General features: G+C 35.8%; 1 protein-coding gene across 39 annotated transcripts; it reads left to right on the forward strand.

Moving 5' to 3' along the window:
* Positions 1–2,909: 2,909 nt before the first annotated feature.
* Positions 2,910–12,793, forward strand: LOC114288289 (uncharacterized). Of its 39 annotated transcripts, none has more exons than XR_014364984.1 (13): positions 2,918–3,402; positions 4,835–4,983; positions 5,075–5,203; positions 5,311–5,366; positions 6,166–6,258; positions 6,447–6,565; positions 7,841–7,907; positions 8,229–8,309; positions 10,757–10,853; positions 10,969–11,085; positions 11,742–11,779; positions 11,906–12,062; positions 12,498–12,772. XR_014364984.1 is itself a non-coding variant. In XM_082921650.1 (12 exons), the coding sequence occupies exons 8-12, from the start codon at positions 7,872–7,874 to the stop codon at positions 11,994–11,996; spliced, it is 363 nt and encodes a 120-aa protein (XP_082777776.1). In that variant the 5' UTR covers positions 2,912–3,402; positions 3,762–3,880; positions 4,835–4,983; positions 5,075–5,203; positions 5,311–5,366; positions 6,166–6,258; positions 6,531–6,565; positions 7,841–7,871; the 3' UTR covers positions 11,997–12,519. The 39 variants fall into 39 exon arrangements, 23 of the variants coding, with proteins under 23 accessions (XP_082777782.1, XP_082777772.1, XP_082777773.1 ...); XR_014364992.1 differs by having other exon boundaries at positions 10,969–11,078; XR_014364988.1 differs by lacking the exons at positions 7,841–7,907; positions 10,757–10,853 and adding an exon at positions 3,762–3,880 and having other exon boundaries at positions 2,912–3,402; positions 10,969–11,090.
* Positions 12,794–14,798: the final 2,005 nt, after the last annotated feature.

The raw sequence follows: 14,798 nt of genomic DNA on the forward strand, positions 1-14,798 counted from the left end.
CTTCAATGGCCTGCCAGCCTTCTGGATCAAAAGCTCTCAGAAAAGCCCTCATTCTGATCTTCCAATATAGGTAGTTACTCCCATCAAAGGTTCTGACCACGAGCTATCTCCGCTGGCTTTGGAAGAGGTTGAGTGAAAGTGGACCAAAATGCCATGAAAGCACTATCCCCGTCTTCTCCAGATTCAGGTTCTTCGGGTTCTTGCTCTGACCTACTTTCATCATCCCAAGTCATAGTGTAGACTTTCTTTCGATTCTTTTTCGAAGGGCATTCAAGGGCAATGTGACCAAACCCTTGACATTCATAGCACTTGACCCCTTGCCCCTTTACAATTTTCTTTTCAGTTTTTGGAGCAAGTTTTGGTGGAAAAGTTTTGGCTTTTTCATTACTTTTGTCTTTTGAAATAGGGTCTCTGAAATTAGGCTTCTTTTTCTTCAAATTTTTTTTAAACTGTTTAGTAAACATAGTCGTCATCTCAGACTCTAAATCAAATTCAGTCTCCGGGGTTTTTGCAGTCTCATGAGCACTAGTGAAAGCCACACTTTCTTTTTGTTTTTTCTTTGACATCTGGTGGGCTTCATAAGTCTGCAGGTTTCCAACCAACTGATCAAGCTTGAGGGTATCAACATTCTGAGCCTCCTCAATGGCTGTCACTTTTGATTGGAACCTCTCGTGTAATGACCTCAAAATTTTTCCAACAACTTTAGCTTCTGGGATTTTTTCATCGAGTGTGAAACATGAATTCACGATATCACTGAGTTTTGCATAGAAATCATCAAACGTCTCATCATCGCGCATAAAAAGGGTTTCAAAAGCGGAGGTGAGCGGAGGTGAGACGTTGAAGTTTTGACCTTTTGACAGAAGTAGTACCTTCGTGAATCGTTTCGAAAATGTCCCAAGCCTCTTTTGCTACCTCACACGTGCAGATACGACGAAACTCTTCAGGTGTGACGGAGCAAACAGGCAATTGAGAGCCTTACTGTTCCAACTTGAGTTTTGGTAATCAGTTGTGTCCCATTTATCAAGGGATTTAGGAATATCAACACCATCAATGGTGACAGTAGGTTCACTCCACCCACAGATCACGCTGTGCCAAACTTTCTCATCGATGGATTTTAAAAATGCTCTCATATGAGCTTTTCAATAAGAATAGTTTGTACCATCGAGTAAAGGAGGTCTATGGGTCGAGTTACCTTCACGAATAGAATCCATATCACTAGTCACACAAAATCACACTCCTATATTTTTTAAAAAAAACAAAAAGTGACCTGCTCTGATACCAATTGAAAATCCTAAGTGATTCGTGATTAGATCAAGATTAAAATATTCCAAATCCCAATTATTCAAAACACGCAATCTAAATCATCAAGCACTTACGAAAGTGATTTAGATTGTTGTTTTTTTTGAATAAATAATAAATCGACACAAGCGATTTTTACGTGGAAAAAATCACAATTGAAGAACCTTCAATTGTAATAAAAAACCACGGGCGAAACGCCACTAATCAATCCACTACTGAAGAAAGAAAGATTACAAAGATAACACACAAATTACCTAACTCAGTCAATTTGTCTTCGAATCTTCTGTAACTCTTTCACCACGCCTTCGTCTCGGAACTGATCAATCCTGAAGTTGAATCCACAACTTCACTTGTCGAATTAACGACTACGTACAGAATCAAACGCCTTTTGAAACTCTACGCTTGAATCTTCGGAATCCACCGAAGAATAACACTCTTGTATGTATATGAACAATCTCCTTGATATGTGCTTCTCAAATCATGAGTTGAATACTCATTCAATTTTATCAAGGAAAACTCACAAAAATCTCTAGAAGAAAACCTCAAACAAAACCCTAAAAAACCTTAAACAAGATCTAGGAGAAGTAATCCTAAAACAGACCCAACATGCGAATTTATAGAACCTGAGATCGCGTGGTCCGCTCGAGCATGGGAATTCCCGCTCGAGCGGAGACTACATATTCTGCAATTCATACAAGGTCCACGCTCGAGCGGAAGTTTCCACGCCCGAGCGTGGAATCCTACTATCCAGTATTTTTGCAGGCATGAAAGAGATACTGGGAGGGTGAAAACCCCGCTCGAGCGTCACGTTCCCTGCTCGAGCGGGAAGACCAAAACAAGAAAATCTGGAAAATAAGAAATTGTTACAACCTTGGTTTTGTTCCATGGTTTGACAACAAAGGGTCCTAACACTTTTTTTGTTCCTAGAAATGCATTCCATCAATGTCCGCTCAATATCGCAATGTTGTGAGATTTTGAAATAACAATACTAAAAACTTTAGAAAAAAAATATTCATAAAATTATCTAAAAGAAGTAATAAATGTTCTACATTCATTGTAGATATAGCCCATATTCTACAAAACTGAGTTTTTACGGCTCCATATTAATGACATACAGTAAATGCAAGCTGTGATTTCTCACTTCTACGACTTGCTTTTTTTGCATGTCGTAAATAATTTCCCAATCACGACGTGCCTATTGCGTAGGCCGTGAATGCTAATAATGATGATTTTTTTACGACTTGCAATATTAGCTGTAAAAAAAAAAACTTTTTACGACGTGCATTTGGCATGCCGTTAATACATCAACTATGCAATACATACGTACACCAGCCGTTAAAAATATTGAACATTTCACGGCGCACAAAAAGTCAACCGTTAAAAATATTACACTTTTTACGACGCACAAAAAGTTAACGGTTAAAAAGTACACTTTCCACGACATATTTATACATGCCGTTAAAAATATTTACTTTTTATGACATGCAATTTCTATCGTGAATAGTATGACCAAAATAAAAATAGGTGCCAAAATAAAATTTTTGAGCGCCAAAAAAAAAAATCAAAATCAAAAACTCCAACTCTTCAACTCCAAAACCCTAACCTCCTACTCATCATCAAAAAGAAAACCTAACTCTTCAAACCCATACACGGTTACACTTCCTCTCTTTCCCCTCTGCCTCCGACACCACCGCCACTGCTACTGTGACTGTTGGGCCGCCGCCATCACCTCTATTACTGACCTCTCTCTCTCTCTCTCTCTCTCTCTCTCTCTTCTCGGCCTATTGCTTTAGGACATCAATTTGCTTCCGGCGGCTTACTTCCCTCTACATTTTTTTCTCTCTTCATCTTCTCTTTCCTCACCAGATCGATGACAATCTCCCCGCCCTTTACTCCTCTTCCATGGCCGTCGCCGTCTTCACCCTCACATCCACCGCACACCACCACCACCATCGTCTTCACCATCTTCGTGCCATTCTCGGATGACGACGATATGAGATGTGAAGGCTTCATATCTGCTGGATTTATGGTAGATCTAAGATGTGAGGGCTCTTCCTCCGCTGCTACAACCACCGAACCAACGACCAATCGATCCAAGAACGGGTATGTCGATTCATGTTTCCCTCTGTATTAATTCCTTGGCGATTCCCAAAAGTCTGGAGCCTATCTTGTTTGGTACTTGAGAAAATTGAGGGGGGAAAATTGGAAAATGGAAAATGAAAAAGAAATCTTTGAATCTCGTGGTTCTTATGATTTACTAAAAATCGGTTTTTGAAAAAACATGGGCCGAATACCTGGGTTGGTTTCAGTTTAGTTGAGTTTATGGAGAAATGTTAGGATTTTTTTTTGTTTAATTTATTGTTGATTCATGTTGGTAGCAACCAAACTGAGCATAAGGGGTTAGTGTATTTGATTGGATTTGTTAATTGGAATATGATGGTGATTTTCAAAAGGAAATGCAGAGTATAGGGGAGGGTAAATTGGTGGCTTGTGAAAATCATCATGGAATTTGTGCCATCTGTTTGAATAAGATAGTTCTTCAAGAAACTGCTCTTTTGAAAGGTTGCGAGCACGCCTACTGGTTTGTCTGAATCACGTGTCAATTTATTTACCATTCATTCTCAATTGAATATATATATATATATATATATATGGCTTGATTGATTGATTGGTGATACTTTGTTTATGCAGCTACTTTTATGTGTTTTTCATTCTCAGATTACTGTATTGGTTGTCATGAATTGTATATAATAAATAGAACATTTCTACTACAAAATGTAATTGAAAGAAAAGATTGTTGTTCTTTCTGTAGTGCTCTAATGATTATATTTGATCTGGATGGGTAAAGAACATGATTAATTGAGTGCAAGGAGGATATGTTTCTGACCCCTATTGGAGATTTATTTGAAATGTCAAATCCTGTTCGAGATAGTATATTATAATGATGAAGAAAGCTGAAATGGTTTGGTTGAAAAAATATAGAGGTTTGGTACTGATTTAACAATCTAGCTATTGGTAATATTGAAGTATAGAACTCGGTGGCAACTAATACGTTTATGGTGAAAGAAGAAATATGCTAGCAATAGGGATTGCTTTAAATGATGGTGATTGATATGTAGAGAAATTAAAACAAAATACTAATTAATACAAAAAATACTGTGGAAGAATTATTATTATCTGAAGCTAGCTGTTGAGATAATGATGCACATAATGTGGATGGAAAATGCATCTGAATAGAAACAGATACACTTGAAAATTTTGAAATATTATTAACTAGCTACAAGGAACAATTTCCCTTCATTTATAGTAGCTAGAAGGTATTTCAATTTTCAATCTTGAAATATTGAACATGATCGAGTTGTTGTATAATTCTTAATCAACTTCCTTTTGACAATTCCATTTTTTTAAATTAGAAAAAAAAAAGGGTTATATAACTATAAGCAATCCAAAATTTATAGGCTTCTAATTCTAAATAAGATGTTTAGATATTATGATTGAAAAATGGGCAGTAGCTAGAATTGAATTTTTCCTGCAGGTTGCAGCTGGAGCCTCAATTACCTAATTAGGTGGAATTATGTGACATCAAGGCATCAATAAAGCAACATAAATGGGTGAAAGCCAAAGATAAATGATACTGCAAGTCATGATGCCCCATCTAGAGAAGGAATGTACAATTATAAATTGGTATACGCGTGAGTCATAGTTTCCCATTTTTCTTTGTTTTTCATTATTGTCGGTGTACTGAATATCTTGAGGTGAACTATTATTTTTCAAGCCATGTTGGAGCTATTATGTTCAGCAAAATTAGTTGTAGAGAAGGGGATTGCTCAAGGTCGTAATGGGTCTTATATTAAGCAGTTATCTGACTACATTGTTCTAGCTTTTGGTGGAAGCTTTGCATAAGGTGTAGTTTGTTGTTAAATAATTATGTTGTGTGGTGACATAATTCTTGTCACTATATTATGCTTCTAATTTGAGAACTAAAGTTTTTTAATGGGCATCATATTGCAGGAGCCTGATACAGAAATATGTGAAAGCATGTTGGATGCATTGAATAATGCATACAGGTTTTCCATTTTTATACTGTGGTTATTTCAAATAATTTATTTGCTATAAATGGAAAACATATAGATTCCATGCTATTGTATATTTGAGATCATTTTCTGTGTCAAATCTAATGAAATGGTTTTCATTTTACAATTGGATCATAGACTCTTATTTTTATCTTTTTTTAATAGAAAATGATTTCGTAATTCAATGCAATTCATTTGTGAAGTTGAAGTTGAATGGATCAGCAATGATCCAGACCATAAGAGTTCTTACCACAATCTGGTAATCCAATGGATTACTATGAATTCAATATGAATATGGCTCTATTAATTAATGGATTCTTGTTCTGAAAATTTGATTAAATCTATAAAATTGGTGACACGCTATATACAGTTTCACAATTCTGGAACCTGAAGTTTAGAACTTTAACAAATTAATAATTTCATGAGGGCAAGGATGAAGAGATTTTGAAAACCCCAAATAAAGTCCCCATAGCTGTACTACCTTTTATTCATCAAAAGTTCATTTGGATAAGAGCTAAATAAATAGTCTTTGGTTGGCTTGTCTTGGCTCAACTTGGCTAGTTTTCATTGTTAAAACTTGCTGCTGATTTCCATCGAAGCTGAAGACTTCAATTCTGAGGAGTGGGAAATACTAAGAGAGGAAAATGAGCAAGAGGAAGAAGTTTTATTTGATCAAGTTTGTCTTCCACTAATCATTTTTTAGTGTCATGGATCACATGTTCATCTTTTTATTATATGGTTCTAATAAAATTTAATTTCATTTTTTGCCTCACAAATGGATTTCCTGATTCAGGTAGGTGAAATCATGGGAACTTTGATAAAAACATTCAAGGCCTCTTTCTTGCCTTTATTTGATGAGCTGTCATCATATATTACGCCTATGTCGGTAAGTTCTACTTCAAGATACCCATTCATCGCTACTAGAAAAGTGACTTTTTGCGACTAATTTTTTGCGACTGATGATTTGACTGTCGCAAAAATTAATATATGCAATTCCAACCTTGATACTCTTTTCTATTATTTATTTTTCTCTTTTCTTATACATATGCCCTAACGGAGACTGATTTCCACTAGACTCTCATTTCCCCCAAATCTGATTTCACTCGATCGTGTCTGAGTAAGAGAATCTGATTTCCTTCTCTCAATTTCGCTCTATAGATCACCATGGTCGTCTAAAGAAGAGACCTCCAACGGTATGAACTCTCTCTCTCTCACTCTCTCTCGCTCTCTCTCTCATCTCAGTTCGTCTCTTCAAATAATTCATTCGTATTTTAACTTCTTCGTCTCTCTATAGTTCACCTTTCGATGAAGCTTTGGTTTGAATCAATCCTTCGTCATCTGCTACGAAAATTACGAAAATGATGAACATGCTCTAAACTTGCTTGATTTCAGTTCTGAATTTGAATTATTATTGTTATTTTTTGTCATGTTAGATTGGAGCATGTGCATGGATTTTAGCTTATAGTCGTATTTTGGTGAATTTTAGATGTGCTTTGTAGAAGACTATAGAATTTGATCTAAGCATTGGTTTTTTTGTGCTGCGAAAATGATGAAGGTGTAATTTCTATATCCAAATTTCTGTCATCTCTTATGTAATTTGTGAAAGAACAGCTTATACTAATAGAAAACCAGGAAGCAGAGAAGAATAAGAAAGATAGAAAAGTGAAGAACTAGATTTTATTATTAATTTCTTGAGAGAGAAAACAATACAACCCAGGTTTTATGTATTCTGACCTTATAGATTTAGACCTTATAGTGTTCGATAAATAACAAGATTGAATAGATTATATAGTTGTTCAGAACTTATCAATTTCGCCATTTAATTTCAATATTCTCTCTCTAATCAAGAAAACTGAACCCTAGCTTTCTGTGTGTAATGGAGTTTGATCCATTGGCGATTTATGTATGGAGTTTGATCCATTAGTGATTTATGTATGGTTCTATGTTTTCTACACTAATATGTCATTATAGATTGCTACTTATCTACTTCAATTTAATTTTTTCCCCATTTTAATGAAATAAGAAATTCTTAGCCTACTTGAAATGGCCTCTGGTAGATGCTTAGTTCACATTGATGATGTGTTAGTGATGTCGTATATATTCAAGTTTAGGTTCCTAACTACTATAAAGTTAGATATTGGATATTTCCATTGGTAGTGTTCTTGCTTGAAGTCTATTTTACTTTAAGTATTGCTTAGGGTGCTGCTCGTGCTCTGTCACAGTTATACACAAATGATGAATTTTCAGAATTCTATTAAACCTAAACTCATTTTAATAAGGCATTTTTCCAATTTTGTAAGACAAAAAATAAAGTTTGGCCTTTGTTTTTGTATGAAATTGAACACAATTGAAGAAGTAATTTTGAAATTGGAAGGGCTGTATGAAATTGATATGAGAATAGTATTTAAGATAGTTATTGATGACTTTATAATATAATTACATTTGTGTTTGGAAACTGCTATAAAAAGGTGGGAGTTGTTTTCTCATTGGGTAGCTGCAATGGCCGTGCAAAACAACTTCATGCTTCTCCTAAAGGTTCCTCTTCTATATTTCCCCCTTTCTTATTCTCATGATTTTGGAACTGGAGTGGTTAGTGATTATTTGCAGACAGAGCTAGCATAATCTTTTGATAACTTTCCAAATTATGCAGCTTGTGTTTAAGCTCCAGATAATAATTATTTTCATAGGTTACACTGCAAGGTTTTGACCCTACTTTAACAGAATTTTTTTTGCCTGACTGCATTTTTACCTGTTCTGGATTTGAATCAGTTAAAATATATGAACCTTCGGAAAGAGTGAGTAAAGAGGGGCTCAAGTTAATTCCATTTTTAAATTTTATCATTCTGTTGTATGCAGAATCGAAGGATGTATGAGCTTGTCTCCCTGTCTACCATCCTTAAATTAAAAAGGCTTTCGGCTACTGCAGAACCCTACAAAGTACGAACACTCACTTGCATACTAATTTCCTTCCAAACCAATTTAACTGATTCATGAGTGACATGTTTGATTAAAGGAAAACTCTTTTCATAAATTTACCTATTGGCATACTTTTGTTTGTGTTTTTTAAAGATGTTAAAAATTTAACATGCAATGTTCGCCCTTATCTTTTATTGCATCTTACCTTTCTAATCTATATCTGTCGTGTATTTTTTGTCTTGCACTTTAATGCACTAAATGCAGTGTAACGCCCTCAAAATAACAACATTAAACCCATCAATAAAGATATACATTGATATGTAAAAGTTCCACATTCTTCCATTTATCAGAGTTCTATTACAAAAGTATTACATGTTAACAACAAAAGCACATGCCCTATGGGCTTACAGCTTTCCAAGTTAACACTTGGTTACAACAAAAGAGTACTAACTCGTTTACACATTAAGCCCTTGGCTTGAAATTACATGTAATACATCAAAAAGTAAAACGACAAAAGTATGTCCGCCTCTAGCCTCCCAAGCTATGTCCTTGGAGGTGGCATGCTACCTGTACCTGAAAATGATATTCCCATATAGGGTGAGTCACAGCCCAGTAGAAATACACTAAACCAACCATGAACAATGACTAAAAGATTAGCAATTGATAGATGGCCAACACTGATACATTCACATAAATCACATATTTATGTCATACGACTTATGAGTCCAAGTTACCTTTCATTTTCCCTTTTTCAATAGATAGGCATATAAGTTCTACCCACATTCTCAACAGATATGTATAACAACAATATCCACATTCACAGATAAGTATATAAGCTATATCCACATTCTACAACAGATATGTATAACAACAATATCCACATTCACAGATAAGCATATAAGCTATATCCACACTTCACAAAGATAAGCATATGAGCTCTATCTTCACTTCTCTAGACAAGCATATGAGCTGTATCTACGGAGTTCATCCCCCATCTCCTCCCAATCCTATCCGGTTTAGAGGTACATCCCCCATCTTCCCCTAAACCGCGGAGTACATCCCCCATCTCCTCCTCTACACAATGCATATAAACACAAAGGTTCTATATACAATCACTCAATACATACAGTTAATGTATTCTATCAACCGTCAAATTCCATGACACATTCCATTGATTAGTTTCCGTTTGCCTAATCATCATGCATTGTCTACAACAATCACGACTATCCTCCACCGATAGCCCAAAACAGTTATTTCTAAACAGAAAATAAATGCACAATGGATATTCAATCAACATTTCATTCCGGTGAGTGATAAATAATTCAACTACACCCTTTACCCCTTTGCATTCCCAATCTCAACAATCTCATTTCATTTCCTCATTTCTCACAATTAATTATCCCAATTAATCAAACAATGTAATTAGGTCATTTCCATAATTAACATTTCAACCCTTAGGTCCCGTTTTCATCAATGATTCAACATTTATTCCATTTCTCTCTGCCAAACATGCATCTAGGTTTATTATGAATAAAACCCCAACTTTTGCAAAATAACACAAAAGCCCCAAACTTTCACAAAATTACCAAACCAACCCCAACATCTCAAAATACTAAAATTTAAAGACAAAACCCATAGAGAGGAGTAGGATATCCCTACCTCGAAGTTTGAGCCAAAAAGGAGATGAAGACTCGAAGATCAACGTGCTCCAAATCCAAACTTTTTCAGATTAAGTCGAAGCTCTCAACGCCCTCTATCTTTTTAACAAAGGCCCTAGGCTAGATTCACACTCTAGGGAGATCAAATCTTAGAGAGAGTGTAAGTTTAGAGAGAGAGAGTCTCGGATCTAGGGTTCGAAAGAAAAAGAAAGTGAAAAACTGATGTTCAAAAACGCTACTGTCCGCTGATATAAAACACGCTCGCTCGAGCGAAGCCTTTGTCGCTCGAGCGACCAGACACAGAAAACTCTCGCTCGAGCCAAGAAGTTCTCGCTCGAGCCGAAAACTCAGAAGTGCGCTCGAGTGAAAGAATGCTCGCTCGAGCCAACAACTCAAACCCTCAGGTCTGCAACCAGAAGCACGCTCGAGCGACAGACTTCTCGCTCGAGCGAAGAACAACCAGACCGCTCGAGCGAAGAAAACTCGCTCGAGCCAAGAAATGCAACTCTCAGGTCCAGAACCAGACGCAATCGCTCGCTCGAGCGAAGCCATTCTGGCTCGATCCACCAGACACGAACTCAACTCTCGCTCGAGCGAACAACTCCTCGCTCGAGCGAAGGTCCAAAAATCTGGGCAGCAGCACTAGGCTCCCAAACACAACCAACCTGTAACAAACCTGCCCAACACATCCTATAACTCAATATACAAAGTAAAGAGGATGCAAACAAGATAATAAACAACTACCAACATCCACGGACACATGTCCGGATCACTGTACAACAAGGGTAAACCCGGGATCGCTATATGCAGGAAAGCTGCTAACTGCACTGATATGTGAATACTTGGACAAGGCACAACTGGGCCACACACAAAAAGTTTATCTGCCAGAGTGTAATTTGGGAATCATGTACTGTCCAATATGTTGCCAATTTTATTACAATAATTCTTATATGTGTTTTAGTTTCCTTCTAATTTTTCTTGCAATGGATTTGTATTAATTTTAACTTCAATTGCAACAAAAGGATTCCTGGAAAGCTGAGTTAAAAGAATTTAGTAGCAACAATGGATATGATCTTAACAAGAACAGAGATAGTGCCCCTTTGCTTTTGGATGTTCTTGAAGGATTCTTGAAGTATGAGGTTTGGTATTAACTCATTCTTTTTTTTATTATTATTATAACTCTCATTTTGGATATTAGATTTTCTATGATAAAGTCATAAGTTAATGTGGTTTTGGCAGAGTTATCTTCTAATTTGATCAGGCCATCTGGTGAAATTGTTTGCTCTTTAGGCATATATTAGCTTTTATGCTTCACTACTCCCCAATTTGTATTTTTACTTTTATTGAAGTTACATTCGACACATTAACTTTTAACCACTTATTTTAGATCCTCTGATTCCAAAGCTTCACTCCTTCATTGATTAAGGCAGTATTATCAGCCTCTTATGATGCTGAACATTCATTTTTTGTTTCAAATAAGTTTAATGACATGGTTGAATAGCTCAAAGGGGTTTTAAGGACCAGAAGAGTTTTAGAGGTAGACACATTCACTTTTATTTTTGTTACAAATCAGTTTATCTTCTTGTCCTCTATTTTTTATTTTTTTTAAAGAATTTTTTTTTTTTGAAAATTTCTTTCCTTATTTTAAGCTTTTTTTTTTTTTTCATTTTCTCAAATTTTTATAGAGTTATAGATGTCTAATTTATATTTGTTATTGATCCATCTAAACTCCTTTTAGGCTATTCAAACAATTATAATTAAATAAAAACTCAAAATCACTATCTCTGGATTGCAGCTCGCTTTGAAGTTAATCAATACTGAGCAATTTCAGAGGTAAGTCTGATTTTGAGAATGTAAAATTTTTTATTTTATTTTATTGTTATATATATTAGAATGTATAAATTGGACTAGACTTTGTGAATTAGAATTATTGAACAATGAAGCTGGGTTGAATTTTAGGTACCGACCATCCTATAATGTTTCTCTCGGAAGGGATTTGACTGTGGTTCGAAGAGAAGATGGTTTTGGTGGTGATGGTGCGGTTCTTTAGTGCATGAAGTGGGGATTCATCCCAAGTTTCACTAAGAAAACTGATAAACCCGATCACTACAAGATGGTACAGTTGTGCTTCATTCTTAGCATCTTTTGACTTCACATGAGTAGTTGGTTATGTTTGATTGTGAATGTCTCAACAATTACTATCCGAGGGATGTAGCCCGGTGATTACGGGCTTACTCCAATCCAATGTAATTTGGTGAGTCTCTGGGGTGATGCTCGGCTGAGACTAATCCCTATTAAACTTGGCCAATGCCTCCTTATCACTATGTTCTCAGTGGGGTTGTCCATCTTGAGAGTGGGTCCATTAAGATCCCTTTTGTCCGGCACTCGAGTGGGTAGGGATTCCTATGGTCACAACTCAGCCCACACGAGAGCTGCCACGTAATGGTTGCCCCCTCTTAGCATTTCTTGTCACATAGCAAAAAAAAAAAACCCAACAAATGTTTATGCTATTTGAAAGTCAAATTGTTCATTTTTATTGTGTTTATTGCAGGTTTTATGATTGGCATTGACTATAACTTTTTGTTAGCATTTTTGGCATGCTTATGTTGTATATCTACCTGTTTGTTTTACCTCTGTAATTATGTTATGTTTGTTTTGTTTTGTTATGTCATAATTGGCCTGGTCTAAATATGGCTTTGTTTCTAATGATGTCTAATATATTGATGTATATTTTTGCAAATAGTGTTGAGGGAGTAGTTGATATTATTGAGTGGGTGATATTGAGAGCTAAATTGAGAATTTATTTATTTATTTATTTTTTTTGAATACTTGAATCTATAAGTATTTTGTATAAATACTTGTAAGGATGGTTGATGGATATTTGTTTTGCATGTATAGAAGTTTGTATTTTGTATGCATATTTCTTTTTTCTTTTTTTTTTTTTTTGAAGAAAGATAACTTTGTTGAGGGAAGTGATAGAAAATAATACAGGAGCAGTAGAATTTTTGCAAATATCATTTTACATTTATTGTATATAATATTTGAATATATATATATATATATAGGTTGCTAAAACATTGTGGGCATTTTAAATTTTTTTTTTTCCGACGACAAACCATTAGTCACCATAAGTAGATTAGGCGGTTGTAAATAGTTTGCGACTAATTTTTAGAAAATGGTATTCAAAGAATTGTAATTATTAGCCTTGGTCACGTATAATGAGTTTCCCTTAAGAAAATTTATAGTCTTTCTCAAAAAAGGACATTTAGGTTTTATTTGGGATAAATTAAAAAAGTCAAAAAGTTATTAAAAAAGATTAAAAAAAAAAAAGTCTATACTATTCAAGGGCAGCTTGTGGAGGAAGCCACTAAGGGAAAATTATTATTTTTCCATTTGAATTCAATTACCCAAAAAGTCAAAAGGAAAAATGGTCATTTTGATTTTACTACAATATTTATTGCACATCTTTTCGTAAAAAGTTAAAAAGTTATCCTAAACATACATTTTTTTTCTCTACTTTTTTAACCAAAAAGTCAACAAGCACACTTACATAGCACATATCAAACAACTACTTAATCTTTCTCAAAAAAGGCATTGTATTTTCAAATGGGATGTGCTTAAACACCAAAGATGGTTATTTTTAATAATCAATAAATCTATTCCAATTTATGAAACCACTTGCATTACAAGAAGCTCAAGATTCCTAATCATGGATTTCTACTTTAGTTGAACCAGGACATTTAGTGTAATGGTTGTATAGTACCTTTTGTGGTGTGAGATCTCAAGTTCAACTCTTATAGTACCAATGTTAGGTTTCATTTCTTGGCAATCCCGTTTGACAAAACTCCTTTGAGTTGTAATTTTATTCGCACTTTTTATTTCAGTGAGGCTATGAGTGTTTAGATGCGAATTCAACCCGAATTGTGCTTTTCAGAGAAGTTTGTGATGATAAAGCGTTCAAGATTGCCACTTCGCTGATTATGACGGGGATCGAGCTGCCCGGTGAGCTCGCGGGGGTCTAAGGGGCAGCGCCCCTTGGCGGGTCCGGGGCAGCGTCACGGCGGGGTCGAGGGGCAGCGCCCCCGAAGCAAAATGCAAAAATGCATTCAAAATTGCCTGTCCGCTCGAGCGGACATACCCGCGCTCGAGCGGAGAATCCCTGGTTCCAGCAATTTTGGTCGCCTGCAAAAGTACTGAGATATGTGATTTTGCGCTCGAGCGAGCTTTCTGGCGCACGAGCGGACCTCTGTTATATCACGCGCATATTTTGCTGAAGACGCTCGAGCGGGTTGTTGGGCGCTCGAGCGGAGATCGCGGGACAGATTCTATAAATTCGCGTGTTGGGTCAGATTTTAGGATTACTACTCTAGATCTTCTTTTTGTATTCTAGGGTTTATATCTGGGGATACTTTGTGAGTTTTCTTTGATGTTTTTTTGAGTATTCAACTCATGATTTAAAGAGAGTACATCAAAGGTTTTTGTTTGCTATAAAAAAGAGAGTTGTTCTTCGGTGGATTCTGAAGAATTCGAGCCTGAAGCTTTGGTGGATTCCGGGGTGGCTCATCGTAAAGACAATTCCGAGGTGAAGATGGGGTTGGAAGAGGCACATAGAGGTTGGTTCAATTAGGCGTGGTGGATTCGCTAGGTAATTGAGAGTATACTTGTATAATTCCTTTAAATCTTCTTAGTGGATTGTTCTTGTGGCTGTTGCCCGTGGTTTTTTGATCACAGTTGGAGGTGTCCAATTGTGGTTTTTTCCACGTTAAATCGTTGTATTTTTTTGTCTTGATTGTTTGATTGGGATTGTTATATTCTGCTTAAAATTGATACATAATCACAAATCAACATCTAG

The sequence above is a fragment of the Camellia sinensis genome, chromosome 3 (assembly GCF_055761805.1).
Source record: "Camellia sinensis isolate YWXY chromosome 3, ASM5576180v1, whole genome shotgun sequence".
NCBI classification, from domain to species: domain Eukaryota; kingdom Viridiplantae; phylum Streptophyta; class Magnoliopsida; order Ericales; family Theaceae; genus Camellia; species Camellia sinensis.